The following is a 16787-nucleotide window of genomic DNA, read 5'->3' as shown; positions in this document are numbered from 1 at the left end:
GTCAATACATAATGGGATGTAGATTTCACCATTGTAAGGAGCCAAAATACTGTTGCAACCTTGAACAAGAAATTGTTATATGTTTGGCAAAAAAAATGTACTTGTAATGAAAGGAGGCAAGAAGAGCTAGATATGAAATGTGATGCATGGTGGCCGTGGCAACTCTGAAGTTACAAGTTCTGCCAGGACTAGAGGATAGCCAGTGCAATTTATTTTTCATTCTCCAAGAGAGAAGGGAGAAGTCAGTCTGACATGTGGTGGTGTCGTGATTTTATTACTGAACTTATGATACAAACTGAACATAATTCTGCTAATTATCTCACAGTTAAGTAAACCTGGCTGTAAATTATGTAAGTACAATGATGGTCAAAGCTTCATCTGGTTTGATGAAGGAAATTTGCTTTTCTGGCTTGCACTGGACTTCATATCAACAACATGAAAGTTAATTGTTTTCAGGGGAGATTACTGCTGTTCCAGTCAGTGACAACCACATCTGCAAATGACTGAAAAATTGGTTGTTTCAAATCTGTGAGAATCCAGAATGTACCTAATCAAAGCAGAGAGATTCAATTTATAACTATGATTTTTATTGTAAAATACATTATAATGTTGACTTCATTCAGAGTGTGATGTGCCAGAATCTTTCAAAAGCTGAAGATGATCAAAGAGATGGGAAGTTTGCTAAAGTGGTGTAAACTAGAAATTAGTTCAGGACTAAAGTTCATTGATGCAATGTCTACATTGAGCATCACGATTGATTGGTGATTGGGAAGGTTACTGTTACTTTAGAGTTTAACCTGTAGAGCTAAATGTGTACATGTCGTGGATGGGTGGATACATTTTCGGGAGATAATTTGATTGTTTGAAGGATATGCATCATTTTATGAATCCTCTTCAACTTTATTTTTCTTGAATATAAATGCGAAAAAACTGACATTCTTTTTCTCAACTATTCCCAATTGTTCTTGCTCTTCTGTTTAATTAGAACAAAATGGAAAACACCCTTGTGGAGGAGAAATTAGCAATGCAGAACACTTTAGAACAACAGGTGAAGGCAATAAACCAAGGTTTGGCTGATCTGACAAAACCAAGTAAGAAATGTGAAGTTTTACCACTAATTTTTGTATAAAAGAAGTATTTCTTGTTTAAATTTTTTGTGAAGTTGTAACTCAGACTCAATGTATGACAATCACATATTAAATTATCCTTCAGAGACTTGAGTGCAAAACCCTGGCTGACCCAGTGCAGTGCTAAAAGAGAACTGTACCTAATGGCTTAACATTTTTCCAAAGATGTTTTTAAATAAATTTATTTATTTCCTATTGGGTGCATGAGCAAAATTCCACTACCCATTGTAAAGGAGTTCTTGGTTTGCTGGTGATTACATTGAGCTGACACGATACTGGGGCTTAGTAAAAACACAATGCTTGGTTAGTTATGTAAGGGCTCAAGCTTGAAATGTTGGTTATGCATCTTCATCTTTGCTACATAAAGTACACTGTTTGACCTGCTGATCTTGTGACCTGTTTGATCTTGTATTTGTATGTGTGAGTTTTTAGGCAACACATGGATGAAGGAAATTATTCTTTATTTTAAAGTTGATATAAACAGCACCTGAGGGAGGCCATGAGGCTGCAGCCCCTATTACAGGTCTTGCACACTGTGTGTCAGTCCCCTAACAGCCAAGTCTAATCAAACAGTCACTATAATCAAGGCCTTGCTAGTGGCCAAGCAAACATGATCACTGTCATTACACTGTGTCTCTCCAGCATTGTCTTTTTACTTCATTCATGGTGTCTGCAGACATTTGTGTTTTATTCCATGAAACTGCTGTTTGTTGAACTTTACTGCATCCACTGTAAACATGGAGGCTCTCTGGATCATCATGAGATGTTACGGATGCCCAAGAAAATTCGTAAAAATGATTCAGCTGCTCCTTGATGGACTGGTCCTCTGCAGTAGTGATACATCAGCTGCATTTGCCATTTCTAATGGAGTGAAGCTGGACTGTGTACAAGCCCCAGACTTATTCAATCTGTTCTTCACTTGCATGTTGTCATGTGCTGTTTAAGGTCTGGAGGAGGGAGTATGCATCAGCTACACTGAATGGCTCTCTCTTTGACCTTCACAAATTGAACACACGGACGAAGTGCCTCTACACAGTCATTCAGGAACCCCTTTTTGCTGATAACTGTGCACTCTAGTGATCTATAGTTAATGCTGAACAAATTTGCAGACGCTGCTGCGCCTTTTGGCCTGTCAATCAACCTGAGCCAGACTGAAGTACTCCAAACACCAACACCATAGAACAAAAAAATCACTGTTGATGATACCCAGCTGACAAATGTAAACAGCTTCAAATACTTGGAGAGCAACATCTCGAGCGATGGGTCTTTGGATAAAGAAATTGACTCCAGGATTAGCAAGGCCACACAGGCTCTGGGGAGGCTGCAAACTAGAGTGCTCAATCAACACAACATCCGCATCTCAACAAAGCTGAAAGTCTACAGAGCTGTGGTCATCCCTTCTCTCCTATAAGGATGTGAAACCAGGTCTCTGTACTGACATCACATCAAACATCACATCCACATGCGCACCATCCGTTCCATCCTTGGCATCTGTTGGCAAGACCTGGAGGTCTTGGGTCATGCAAAGTCCACCAGCATTGAGTCCCTGATCATCAGAGCCCAGATGCAGTGGGTGGGATACGTCATCAGAATGGGCAACCACTGTATGCCTCGCCAGCTGCTCTATGGTGAACTGAAGACTGGAAGGAGACCTCAAGGTCATCCACGCAAGCGCTATAAACAAACTGTGAGGGAAACCCTACGCTACTGTGACATCCAGCCAAGAGAACAAATGGCTGCTGACAGAACCCATTGGTGAGCCCTGTGCTATGAAGCCTCCACCAATTTTGAAGACAGGCGCTGCCAAAAACTGATGGAAAAACATGAACTGCGTCACGAAGCAGCATCCAAAGTTATTACAACAATGGATTTCTAGTGCCCCGATTGGTTCGCAATCTTTTTCTTTCCACTCACATACCACTTTAAGTATTCCCTGTGCCATAGGTGCTCTGTGATTAGAAAGGGATTGATTAAGGTGATATGTGGGTGGAAAGAAAAAATTTGAAAACCACTGTTTTAATTGTACCTAATTTACTCATTATGTGCACAGTTTCATTTTCTTCTTTGGCTTGGCTTCGCGGATGAAGATTTATGGAGGGGGTAAATGTCCACGTCAGCTGCAGGCTCGTTTGTGGCTGACAAGTCCGATGCGGGACAGGCAGACACGGTTGCAGCGGTTGCAGGGGAAAATTGGTTGGTTGGGGTTGGGTGTTGGGTTTTTCCTCCTTTGCCTTTTGTCAGTGAGGTGGGCTCTGTGGTCTTCTTCAAAGGAGGTTGCTGCCCACCAAACTGTGAGGCGCCAAGATGCATGGTTTGAGGCGATATCAGCCCACTGGCGGTGGTCAATGTGGCAGGCACCAAGAGATTTCTTTAGGCAGTCCTTGTACCTTTTCTTTGGTGCACCTCTGTCACGGTGGCCAGTGGAGAGCTCGCCATATAACACGATCTTGGGAAGACCATCGCACAGTTTCATAACTCCAAAGGAAATGGATCAATGACAATTTTTCTCAAGCAAAATAACAATTGGGCCTAGAGCAGTGATTCTCAACCTTCCCTTCCCACTCACATACCTAATACAATACTGCATACAGATTAGATGCCTTGTTTCCATATTTAACAATTTTTGAAAAAAATGTAGACATACAGCACAGTAACTGGCCATTTCAGCCCACGAGTCTATGCCGCCCAATTTACATCCAATTAAACTAAACCCCCCCCCCCCGGTACGTTTTGAATGGTGGGAGGAAACCAGAGCCCCCGGAGAAAACTCACGCAGATACGTAGAAAAGGTACCAACTCCTTACAGACTGTACAGGATTTGAACCCCATTCCGATCACTAGCACTGTAAAGGCATTACGCTCACCCCTATGCTAACCGTGTCACCCCATTATACCTTATCAGGTGTGAAGTCTTCATTTTGAATATTTCATGATTGTGAATTATCGCTGTGTACAACAATTTATTGTGGGAAATTTTTACCTTTTTTTTACGCTATTCCAGTGAAAGAAGAAGAACTCACAGAGATTGAACCTTCTACAGCACTATTCCTCGCTGTTTCATTTGGACCAATAAATACTGCTCATCGCAAAGGTAGCATGTTTCAATAAGTACTTAAATACTTTAAATTATTTAAAAATATTACTCAATAAAACTTTATTCGACATGTCACTGGAATCTCTGCTAAAGATCCTGCCATCTTTCTGAGATCAGAGTACAACCAATACTCATTGTTCACTACCCACAAAGTTAAAGAATAAATTGGAGGAGAAATTAAAGCATAATATGGATGTGTTATAAGAACAATATTGAACCAAAATTGTGATGTGATCATTCCCTAAGAATACCTTGCACGGTCTTGCGTTGGATGTGGAAGCTGGTGGAATGGTAGGTGAGGACAAGGGGAATCCTATTCTTGTTTTGCTTGGTGGCAGAGAGGTGCAGGGCAGATATGCAGGTAATAGAGGATATGCAGGTGAGGGCCAACTGGATGGTAGTAGGGGGGAAACGTCATATTTTGAAGAAGGAGGTCATCTCTGATGATCTCACATGGAAGACCTGAATACCATAGAATCATAGAACATTAAGGCACAGAAGCAGGCCTCTTCGGGCCTTCTAGTCTGTGCTGAACCATTTTTTTGCCTAGATCTCCTGATTTCTCCTAGTCCATAGCCCTCTGTACCTCTCCCATCCTTGAACCTGTCCAAATTCTTCTTAAATGTTAAAATTGGACCTGCATTCACCACCTCAGCTGGCAGTTCATTCCACATTTCACCACTCTCTGTGTGAAGAAATAACCCCTCATATTCCCCCTAAATTTTACCTTTCACCCTTTACCCATGTCCTCTGGTTTGTATTTCATCTACCCTCAGTGGAAAAAGCCTATCTACATTTACTCTAGCCCCATCATAATTTTAAATTCTTCTATCAAACCTCTCCTCCCTCTTCTATGCTCCAGGGAATAAGCATAATAAATAGGAGTCGGCCATCTAGCATGTCGAGCCTGCTCCGCCATTCAGTAAGATCATGGCTCAGTTGATCATTGACTCAACTCCACCTACCTGCCTTTTCCCCATATCCCTTAATTCCTTTTTTATGTATAAATTTATCTAACTGAACCTTGAATATCTTTAATGAAGTCGACTCAACTGCTTCCCTGGGCAGAGAATTCCACAGATTCACTACTCTCTGGGAAAAACAGTTTTTCCTCATCTCCATCTTAAATCTACTCCCCTGAATCTTGAGGCTGTGGCCCCTAGATCTGGTCTCACCTACCAGTGAAAACAATTTTTCTGCCTGTATCTTATTTCATAATTTTATGTTTCTATACGATCTCCTCTCATTCTTCTGAATTTGTATGTATAATCCCAGGCTGTGATAGTACAGATCTATCACCAATGTATATAGTGTATATAGTTACAGTAACTAGACTGTGCTTACAGCGATTGGCTGAGAGCTTAGCCACACCTACTGTCTGGGCCTTAAAGGGTTGTGTCCCTAGCCAGGTCGGATCATTCCGGACTGGTTGGCCACCTGTGAAGAGCTCCTGTCTTTTGCTAATAAAAGCCTTGGTTTGGATCAACAAGTCTTTGATTCTTTCGATGAGCTCTACAATTTTATTAGCAAAAGAAAAAAGAATTTTTTTTTGAGAGGGATGGAGCGTTTAACTCGGCCAGAAAAACTTGACATCGACCCACTGTCAGCTACAGCCTTCAAAGCCTTTAAGTTCTGGCTGCTGAACTTTGAAAACTTCTTGAGATTTATTCAGGTAGAGGAGTCTAACCAGGGTCTAACAGCATTGCTGTCTATGGTGTCCTTGAGAGTCTACGAGAACATCCAGGATGAGACCACTTACACCGCAGCCATAAAGGTACTGCAAGAACTGTATGATCAACCGATGAACAGAGTTCATGCCTGGCTCGTGCTTGCGTCGAGGAAGCAACAGCCCGGTGAGTCCAGCAGGGCATATTTTCAAATATTAAAGGCGTTGGGCAAGGACTGTAACTGTGTGGACAAAACTGCTGCCGAGATCACAAACGATCTCGTCCGGGATGCCTATGTGGCCGGGCTCCGATCAAACGAAGTGAGGCTGGGCTTGCTCGAACAAGGGGTAGAAAAACTAGAGGACATGGCCCGGATTGCAATCACAATGGAGGATGCACCCTTAAAATCCAACGAGTTCTCTAGGGACTGGACCCCACGTTCTGATGTGAGTAGAGTGCCCTTCTACCCTACCACACCCTGAGATACTGACGGCCTGTCGGCTGCTGCTACACTGCCCCCTGCGAACCCAAGATGTTATTTCTGCGGGAGGGACAAGCACAGCAGGTCCCAGTGCCCAGCAAGAAAAGCCAGGTGCCAGAAGTGCCTTAAAAACAGCCAGTTTGCTGCAGTCTGTAGGTCTAAAATGGCCGCCGGCAAACACAGTGCCTCGTGTGAAGCCCAACCATCACTATCCCATTCAAACTCTTCTTCCCAAGAGCTCTCGTCCAATGAGAGCGAGGGCTCCCCTGCACAGATGTCACGGAGACGCCAAACCCGGAAGGGGCAGCCCACCCTAGCAACCATGATGTTGGCCTGCCTCTTGCCCCCATGCGGAACACTCGACCTGGCCTCGGTCCCGTCTCTGGCAACCGCTGCTGCTGCCGCCGCCACAGCCACCCCCGCGGCCAACGCTACTGCTGCTGCTACCTGCTCCCTATCTGCCGCTGCCTACGCCGCCGCCGATGTGGCCACCACGACCGACTGGGGACCCGCCGTGGCCAACGCTACTGCTGCTGCTGCTGCTGGCTCCCCTGCTGCCGCCGCCGGTGCGGCCACCACGACTGACTGGGGACCCGCCGCGGCCAGCCAAGTACTCACCCTAGCGTCCGTCGCTGACGACCTCCAGGGCCCGACCGCCGCGACCGACGACCTACCCACTGCCAAACACGAGCAACTACAAACCCCACTACTTACCTTTCATCCGCCGACGCCGCCACAACAGCACTTCCGGGAGGTCCTCCAACCTTCTCCTCCAGCGTTGACTATGTCTATGATGTCATCCCGTTGCGTGACGTCATCCCATGCGTGACGTCATCACGCGGAACTCCCCTGTCAACTGGATCAGTGGCTGCTTCAATAACACTAAACCAGCAATGCTCTCATCCCCTCACTAAAGCAATAGAACTGATTAAAGTGCATGGACACTACACCAATTGCTTATTTGACTCTGGGTCAACTGACAGTTTTATCCAGCCAGATCTGGCCCTCCGTTGGGGACTTGACATTATCCCCACTACCCAGAGGATCTCATTAGCGACGAGGTCGCACTCGACCGGGATAAAGGGGTATTGCATCGCCATGCTGGAAGTACAGGGCGTAACGGTCACCCACTTCAAATTATTCGTCCTTCCCCATTTGTGCACCCCAGTGTTGCTGGAATTAGACTTTCAGTGTCAGTTCCGAATGGTGTCCCTACACTTTGGGGGACCCCACGCCCCCCTCGGTCTGCCATCGCCCCACCCCCGAAGCACCCGAGCAACCCGCCCCCGTGCCCCGGGACCAATCCTGCGGCCTTTCCACACTCCGGATTGCCCCGCCAGCACTCTTCGCAAACCTCACCCCTGGCTGGAAGCCTGTGGCCACCAAAAACCGGCAATATAGTTACGAAAACAGGCAATTCATTAGGAGTGAGGTGCGTAGATTGCTGGATGAGGGCATCATCGAACCCAGTTCAAGTCCCTGGAGAGCCTAGGTGGTGGTTGTCAAGAACGGGGAAAAGCTACAGATGGTGGTCGACTATAGCCAGACCATTAACCTCTTCACGCTCCTGGATGCGTACCCCCTGCCACGCATCACGGATGTGGTGAACCAGATCGCTCAATACCGCATATTCTCCACCATTGACCTACATTCGGCCTACCACCAGCTCCCGATCCGCTGTGAGGACCGACCATTCACGGCCTTCGAAGCGAATGGGTGGCTGTATCAATTTCTCAGGGTACCATTCGGGGTCATGAGTGGTGTCGCGGTCTTCCAGCGGGAAATGGACCGGATGGTGGACCAGAACGGGCTAACCGCTACCTTCCCGTATCTGGACAATATTACCATCTGCGGCCATGACACGCAGGACCACGACGCCAACCTAGACAAATTTCTTCAAACTGCCCGTCAGCTGAACCTGACTTACAATTTGGACAAGTGTGTCTTCCGGACCACATGAGATCTCCTCTCATTCTTCTGAATTTGAGTGAGTATAATCCCAGGCAATTTAGTTTCTCCTCATAGGTCAACCCCCTTATCTCAGGGATCAACTGGTGAACCTCTTCTGGACTGCCTCCAAGGCCAGTACATCCGTCCTCAAGTATGGAGACCATCAGATAATCCAATGGTGATATCCTTAGATGCAGAAAAAGCATTTGATAGAGTTGAATGGAATTTTTTGTTTAAAGTTTTGGAGAAATTTATGTTTGGTCCTTCTTTTATTGGTTGGATTAGGGCTCTATATAGTAAACCGGTAGCTAGAGTATTGATGAATGGTATGATTTCGGAATCTTTTAAGTTAACTCGATCAACTCATCAAGGTTGTCCTTTATCACCAGCTTTGTTTGCATTAGTGATTGAACCTTTAGCACTGTTGATAAGACAAAATACGCAGATACAAGGTATGAAAGTTTTAGATGATTAGTATAAAATTAATTTATTTGCTGATGACATATTTAATAAACCCAGCTCAGTCACTTTTGCATTTGAAGGAATGTTTAATACAATATGGATGTCTTTCTGGATATAAAGTTAATTGGGAAAAAAAGTGAAATATTACCAGTAAGTGAAGGAGATTATTCAGTTAATATTATTAATTTGAAGTGGACTGATCGAATTAAATATCTGGATATAATTTTGAATGTTAATTATCAATCTTTATATAAATTAAATTATATTCCGATAATGAAAAAAATTAAAACTGATTTGATTAAATGGAAAGATTTACCTATTAATTTAATGGGAATGATAAATACAATTAAGATGAATATCTTTCCGCATATACAATATTTGTTTCAATCTATTCCGTATTTACTTCATAAAATTTTTTTTCGAGATTTAAATAGAATGGTTAGGGAGTTTTTATGGAGGAGTAAATTTTCGAGAGTAGCTTTGAATAAATTAACTTGGAAATGAGTTAGGGGGATTATGTTTACCACATTTTCAAAATTATTATGAGGCAGCCCAACTTAAATTTATTAGTTAATTGATGGATTTGGTATGGACTCCTAGTTGGGCTAAAATTGAGATGGCAAGTATTTCTGAATTTGAAATACATCAATTTTTGTTTAGGTGGAATATGAATTTGTTACAATGTATGTGCCTATACTAAAATATTTAATGAAGTTATGGATAAAGAAAAATAAAATGATAGGTTCTAAGGGTAAATTATTGGCTTTGACTCCATTGTATAATAATCAACTTATTTCTTTTTCAATACATAATCAAAGTTTATTGCATTGGAGATTTAAAGGTGTGAAAAATTTGGGAGATTGTTTTAAAGAGGGTAAGTTTTTATCTTTTAATCAGATGAGGAAAGATTTTGGTATTGAAAAGAATTCTTTATTTTTTTATTATCAAATTCAATCTTTGGTAAATGTATGTTTGGTAGAGAGATGATTTTACCTAAAATAACTAAATTTAAGACTTTTCTTCTGAAGGTACCAGAGAAGGGTTATATTTCATTTATGTATCAAATATTACAGGATGGTATGCATAAAAAAGGTTGGGATAGATCTAAAATTAAATGGGAAGCGGATGTTGGTTTTATTTTTCTGAAGAGGATTGGTTAGATATCTGTTATGACAGTGTAACGAGATTCATAAATGCATGTTATGCAATGATTAATTACAATTTTTAACATCAATTACATTTGACACCTGAAAAATTTAAAAAATATGGTTTTAATGAATCAGATTTGTGTTTTAGATGTTTTCTTCATGCTGTTTGGTCATGTATACATATACAATCTTTTTAGAAGAAAATTCAATCATTTTTAGAATATCTGTATAAGATTAAAATAGTTTTAGATCCAACAGTATTTTTATTGGGTAGTTTGCAACCTCTGAAAAGCTTGGGATTAGATAAGTTTCAGCTTGCTTTTGTATATTTAGCTTTATCCGTAGCGAAAAAATGTATTGCTAGTATGTGGAAAGATACAAATATGTTTGATATGAATAGATGGCATAATGAGATCAAATATTGTTTAATAATGGAAAAAATTACGTGTGTTTTGGATGATAATTATAATTTTTTTATTAATAGGTGGCTGTTATATTCAGAATATTTACATTTCAATTTATATTGATTAGATTTTAATATGTATATTTAACTTTTTTAATATCCTTTCTTTTTTTTCTTTTTTTATGGATCTCCTTAGGAGAGTTGGCTGAAGTGGGGGGTGGTTACTCTTTCTTTTCTTTTTTTCTTTTTTTATATATAAAAAAATGTTCATGTTCATGTCTTTCTTTCTTCTTTGGCTTGGCTTCGCGGACGAAGATTTATGGAGGGGGTAAAAAAGTCCACGTCAGCTGCAGGCTCGTTTGTGGCTGACCAGTCCGATGCGGGACAGGCAGACACGATTGCAGCAGTTGCAGGGGAAAATTGGTTGGTTGGGGTTGGGTGTTGGGTTTTTCCTCCTTTGCCTTTTGTCAGTGAGGTGGGCTCTGCGGTCTTCTTCAAAGGAGGTTGCTGCCCGCCAAACTGAGAGGCGCCAAGATGCACGGTTTGAGGCGTTATCAGCCCACTGGCGGTGGTCAATGTGGCATATATTATTTGTTTTATGAACGAATAAATAAAGTTTAAAAAAAAAAGTATGCAGACCAGACTGCACACAGTTCTCCAGGTGCAGCCTCACCAGTACCGTGTACAGTTGCAGCATGACCTCTCTGCTCTTGAATTCAATTCCTCTGGCAATGAAGGCCAACATTCCATTTGCCTTCTTAATAACCTGATGTACCTGCACCCAACTTTTTGCGATTCATGCACAAGCCCTCCCAAGTCCTTCTGCACAACAGCACGCTGCAGTTTCTCACCATTAAATAGTAATCTGCTCTTATATTTTTCCTACCAAAGTGGATGACCTCCCATTTCATAATGTTGAACTCCATCTGCCAGACCTTTGCCCACTCACCTAACGTAACTATATCCTTCTGCAGCCTCTCCATATCCTCCGTACAATTTGCTATTCCTCTCAATTTAGTATCTTGTTTTGTGTGCACATTTATATACACAAAAACTTGAAGAGTGAATAAGATAGAACTACTTCATTCAATAATAGGAGTCTTTAAAATTGCTCTATGAGTTTCTTAGGAGGATTCACGTGTATTGATGATCTCCTGATTGATTGTACTTGAATCTGAGTTGTTACCTCACACAGTTTCTTCTCAGCTGTGCATTCAGGTTGTTCCATGGTATCCGTCTTTCTATCTACTGTGGCTGGTCCCACTGGAAGATCTTGACGATTTCTTCACAGAACAGGACCTTCATCTGTTTGAATGGTGTATGATCTTGGTTGGACTTCACAAAAGACTTCTGAGTCTATAAGTTTATTTTGTCCTTTAGCCTTACTTCATCACCAGTGCAGAGTTCTGGTAGGTTTTTTGTTCCTCTGTCAAAGTAATGCTTTTCTTTCTGTTGTTCTTTGAATTTCCTCACCTTCTCCCCCTCTTCTGTTTTTAGGAGGTTTTTGTGAATGGGTAGGTTTGATCTTAGCCAGCATCCCATAAGTAGTTGTACTGGTGACGTACCACACTTGAGTGGCATTGTGAGGTATACTAGCATGCTCTTTTAGAAGTCCATTCCACTATCTTTTGCCTAGTTCATTAGTCTTTTCACTCTCTGTACCAATTTTTTCACTACACCTTTGGACTATGGAAAATGAGGACTTGATGTGGTATTTACAAAGTCCCACTCTTTGGCAAACTGTCAGAACTTGTCTGTGAAGACCTCGCTTGCCACATCATGTCTGGAGAATATGGCTTTCATGCTGTTATTACAGCATCTGCAGTGGTGATGTTCAGTCTACACACCTCTGGATACAGGGAGTAATAGCCTGTGACTACAAGATAGTCCTTCCCTTGACATTTGAATAGGTCAGCACCTACCTTCTAAGGTCTGTATGGTGGCTTTAGTAGTTCAGCAGGATTGCTTGTTTGATATTTCTGGAATATTGTACAGTTTGACACTTCATTTGTTATATCATTGTTGATTCTTGGCCAGTACATCACCTCTCATTCTCTTTTCTTACACTTTTCGATTCCAAGATGCCCTCCATGGATCCTTTTCAGCATCTCTTCTCAGACTCTTTGGGATAAGGATTTTTCTTCCTTTGTAGATGATGTCTTCAACCACTGATAGTTCCGCCCTGCAGTTCCAGTACTCTGCAACATCAGGTGAGCAGTCCTGCTTCATGGTGGGCCATCCATCCAAGATGTTTTTTCTCAGTGTTTCATCTTTGTTTGTCTCTGACTTTATAAGCTCCATTTTTACATCTGATATGGGCAGTGCACTTGAGACCATGTCCATGAAGGCATTCACATCTTCATCCATTTTGGTGTTTGCAGGCTCTCTCATGTCAACAGCTCTAGACAACGTTTCTGCCGTGTACATTAGCTTATCCGGTGAACGCTACATTCAGTGTATAGCGTTGCAGCCTAATCATCATTCTTTGTATTCTAAGTAGATTTTCATTTAATGGCTTTTGAAACAATGCAGTCAAGGGCTTATGGTCAGTCTCTACACTGATTGCTTGTCCTGACACAAATTGATGAAATCTTTCACAGGCGTATATGATGCTGAGCAGCTCCTTTTCAATTTGAACAAATCATATCTCCGCGTCTGTCATCAAGCATGATGCATACGCAATGGGTTGCCAGTCATCATATTTTTGCAGAAGAAATGCACTGAGCCCACTATCTGATGCATCTGATGATATCTTGATGGGTTTCGCTGGGTTGTAAAACCTCAGAACTGATTCCTCTGTGAGCAGTTTCTTTAGTTCATTCCATGACTTTTCATGCTCACGATTCCACTCCCATTCAATGTTCTTTCCTGTTAATCTTCTCCATGGAGCCATCTTTTCTGAGAGATTGGATATGAATTTACTCATAAAGTTGACCATTCCATTAAAACATCCTTTTTGCATTGTGGCCTTGGCATGTTCCCAATGGCGGACACCTTTCTGGGATCTGGTCTGATACCCTCACTGCCAATAATATCTCCTACATATGTTACTTCTGTCACCCTGAGCCTATTCAGCTTCAGGTTCGCTTTCCCTACTGCTTCCAGCTCTTTCCTTAGTCTCTTATCATGCTCCATTCTTGTGGTTCAACTCCGACCAGGTGCTCATAGACCATATGGATAGTTTTGTGATACACTTCAGGAGCTGAGGCATTTCCGAATGGTCACCTTAGGAATCAATATCTGCCAAATGGACATTTGAACGTGCACAGTCTTGAACTTGCTTCATCCAATTTCAACTGCCAGAATCCTGATGATGTATCTAACTTGCTGAAAAACTTTGCATTTGCAAACTATGACATGATTTATTCAAGCATTGGAAGCTTAAAGTGGTCTCTCTTTATTGCTCTGTTTAGATCTCTTGGATCCAGGCAAATTCTAAGCTATCCATTTTTTTTTTTGTCCTCAGTGACGAGTGAACTCACCCACTCTGTTGGCTCATCTATCTTCTGAATCACATTTAGGCTTTCCATCATGTCCAACTCTGTCTTTAGTTGCTTTTGAAGCACAAATGGAACTTTTCTGCATGCATATATTATCAGTGGCACACAGGAAGGCAGCCTAGACCCTGAAATGGGGTCATGAGTACTCTTTCATGAGTTCAACGTAGACTGTCTCTCCTTTGCTTTCCACAGCGAGGACTCTTTTTATCAGGTTCATTTTCTCACAGGCTGTTAAACCTAGTATGGCCTGTACATCCTTTGGTACCATGGTGAATGCTAGCATATGCTCTCTGTCCTTGTGTTTCACTTTGACCATTCATTCTCCTTGGTATATCAGTACCTGAATATCCTGTCACCTTCACTTTTGTTCCATACATCTTTGGTCTGAGTCTAATTTTCTCAAAATAAGTATCTGATATTACATTAATTTGTGCTCCAGTATCCATTTTGTCAACCAGTTTACCTACCTCGGCTGCACCATTTCATCTGATGCAAGGATTAACAAAGAGATAGACAACAGACTCGCCAAGGCAAATAGCGCCTTTGGAAGACTACACAAAAGAGTCTGGAAAAATAACCACCTGAAGAAACACACAAAGATCAGCGTGTACAGAGCCGTTGTCATACCCACGCTTCTGTTCAGATCCGAATCATGGGTCCTCTATCGGCATCACCTACGGCTCCTAGAACGCTTCCATCAGCGCTGTCTCCGCTCCATCCTCAACATTCATTGGAATGACTTCATCACCAACATCGAAGTACTCGAGCTGGCAGAGTCCGCAAGCATCGAATGCATGCTGCTGAAGACCCAACTGCGCTGGGTGGGTCACGTCTCCAGAATGGAGGACCATCGCCTTCCCAAGATCGTGTTCTATGGCGAGTCTCCACTGGCCACCAAGACAGAGGTGCACCAAAGAAGAGGTACAAGGACTGCTTAAAGAAATATCTTGGTGCTTGCCACATTGACTACCGCCAGTGGGCTGATATCGCCTCCAATCATGCATCTTGGCGCCTCACATTTCGGCGCGCAGCAACCTCCTTTGAAGAAGACCGCAGAGCCCACCTCACTGACAAAAGACAAAGGAGGAAAAACCCAACACCCAACCCCAACCAACCAATTTTCTCTTGCAACCGCTGCAACCGTGCCTGCATGTCCCGCATCGGACTTGTCAGTCACCAACGAGCCTGCAGCAGATGTGGACATACCCCTCCATAAATCTTCATCCACAAAGCCAAGCCAAAGGTAAAGGTATATATCATTCACTTTTAATCTCAACATCCAGTCTCTATTTTCTTTCTTGTTTTCAGTCACAATGTCAACATAGAATTCCTCTATCTCCCTTTCCTCCACTGCATGAATCTTGCTTTGTTGTACTTGGTTCCTACAGCAACGGACATAATGGTTGCTTTTATTGCACATATTGCATGTTTTGCCATATGCTGGGCACTTTTTTAGCAGGCGTTGTGTACAGTATCAATGACAAGGCTTTCGATTGTTTGTTGGCCATGTCTCTCTTTCCACCCTGGTGCTCTTTTCATTAAATGGTTTATGACCGTTCTTGCTCACTGCATCCACATTGCAGCTAGTTTCACTGAGCAGCTCTTTTGCCTACACTTTTACAGTTTCTGTAGCCCTAAAGAATGCAATGGCTTTTTCCAGGTCTCAATTTTGCTCTCTTAGCAGTCTTTCCCTTAGACTATTATCTGGAATACCACACACAAGTCTATCAGAGTGTCGGTCAGTCCACCAAATTCACATATTTTGCTTCTCTTTCTCAGTTTAGTCACATACTGATCAATACTTTCTTCCATTTCCTGTATGCATGTGAAAATCTGTGCCTCTCAAACGTCACAATATGTTTAGGGATGCAATATGCCTCAAACTGTTCCATTAATTTTTCCAATTTTATTTTGACTCCTTCAGCGGCAAATGTGAAGTTATTATTATACGTGTCCAGGGCTTCTCAAAATCAGTCTCTGATATTACATTAATGTGTGTTCCAGTATCCAATTTAACTGAAGTGACATGACATGTCATGAATACCCATGACATGTAAGAAAACTGATGCTTTTACTTTATCACTTTTCTCATCAGCTCGGACTACCGCTAAATACAAATCAAAATTGAAGTTTTGCTAGTGGGTGTAATCTTTCCATTTTTCACTTCAATAGCTTCTCTTCACTGATCAGTTGCTAACTTTAGATTTTTTCCTTTTAAAGTATCTCCTTTTAATTTCCTTCATCCCCCTTCCGACACCATGTTTCATGTATGAGTTCTTAGATAACACATGGGTGAAGGAAAAGGTTATTTAAAGTTGTTGTAAACAACCCATGAGGCTTCAGCCTCTGTTACAGATCTCTCATACAGCAATCTCTCGGTCTGTGTCAGCCTCCTGCTGGCAGCCAAGAAGAATCAAACAGGAACTATGATCCTTTTTTTGGATTAATAATTAATACTTAATTAATATTTTTTATATATATATCGATTTTTTTTAAGATATATATTTTTTTATTATACTAATAGTATTAATTCTTCACTCTTTATCGTGGGGGTGGGGAGGGGGGTTTAGGGGTTAAAAATAGTTTTTTTTTAGTCTTAGTTTTTAGTTGTTAGGGGGAGATGCCGAGATTGGTAACTATGTTACTTTGTACTTGTATTACTTTATTTTGTATTTTTTCTCTACGTGAATTACTTACTTTCTTCATATGTTAAAATTAATAAATAAAGTTTCGAAAAAAAAAGGAACTATGATCCTTCAGGCACTGCTAGTAGCAATGCAAACATGATCACTATCATTACACGTGGATTTGCTTTCAGCACTCCCGCAGCCTCTACAGCCACACAGCTTTCAGTCCAAACTATTAGCAACCCGAGCTCCAAGTCCAAACCTCTGACTCAATCAGGAAGCCCTCAGCACCCTCTCGGATCTCTGTACTGATACCGGGAACCCCTTC

General features: G+C 42.0%; 1 protein-coding gene across 1 annotated transcript in view; it reads left to right on the top strand.

Annotated features, from left to right (window-relative positions):
• The window catches only part of cfap54 (cilia and flagella associated protein 54), a 1315566-nt gene that overhangs the window by 979466 nt on the left and 319313 nt on the right, over positions 1-16787 (top strand). The window contains exons 29-30 of the mRNA XM_069909968.1: positions 986-1091; positions 4129-4218. Coding sequence (XP_069766069.1) covers positions 986-1091; positions 4129-4218 — 196 coding nt within the window. The remainder of the gene's footprint in view (positions 1-985; positions 1092-4128; positions 4219-16787) is intronic.

This window comes from Narcine bancroftii, chromosome 13, assembly GCF_036971445.1.
Source record: "Narcine bancroftii isolate sNarBan1 chromosome 13, sNarBan1.hap1, whole genome shotgun sequence".
Lineage (NCBI taxonomy): Eukaryota > Metazoa > Chordata > Chondrichthyes > Torpediniformes > Narcinidae > Narcine > Narcine bancroftii.
The sequence above is the reverse complement of the archived record's forward strand: the minus strand, read 5'-3'. Positions and strand labels throughout refer to the sequence as shown.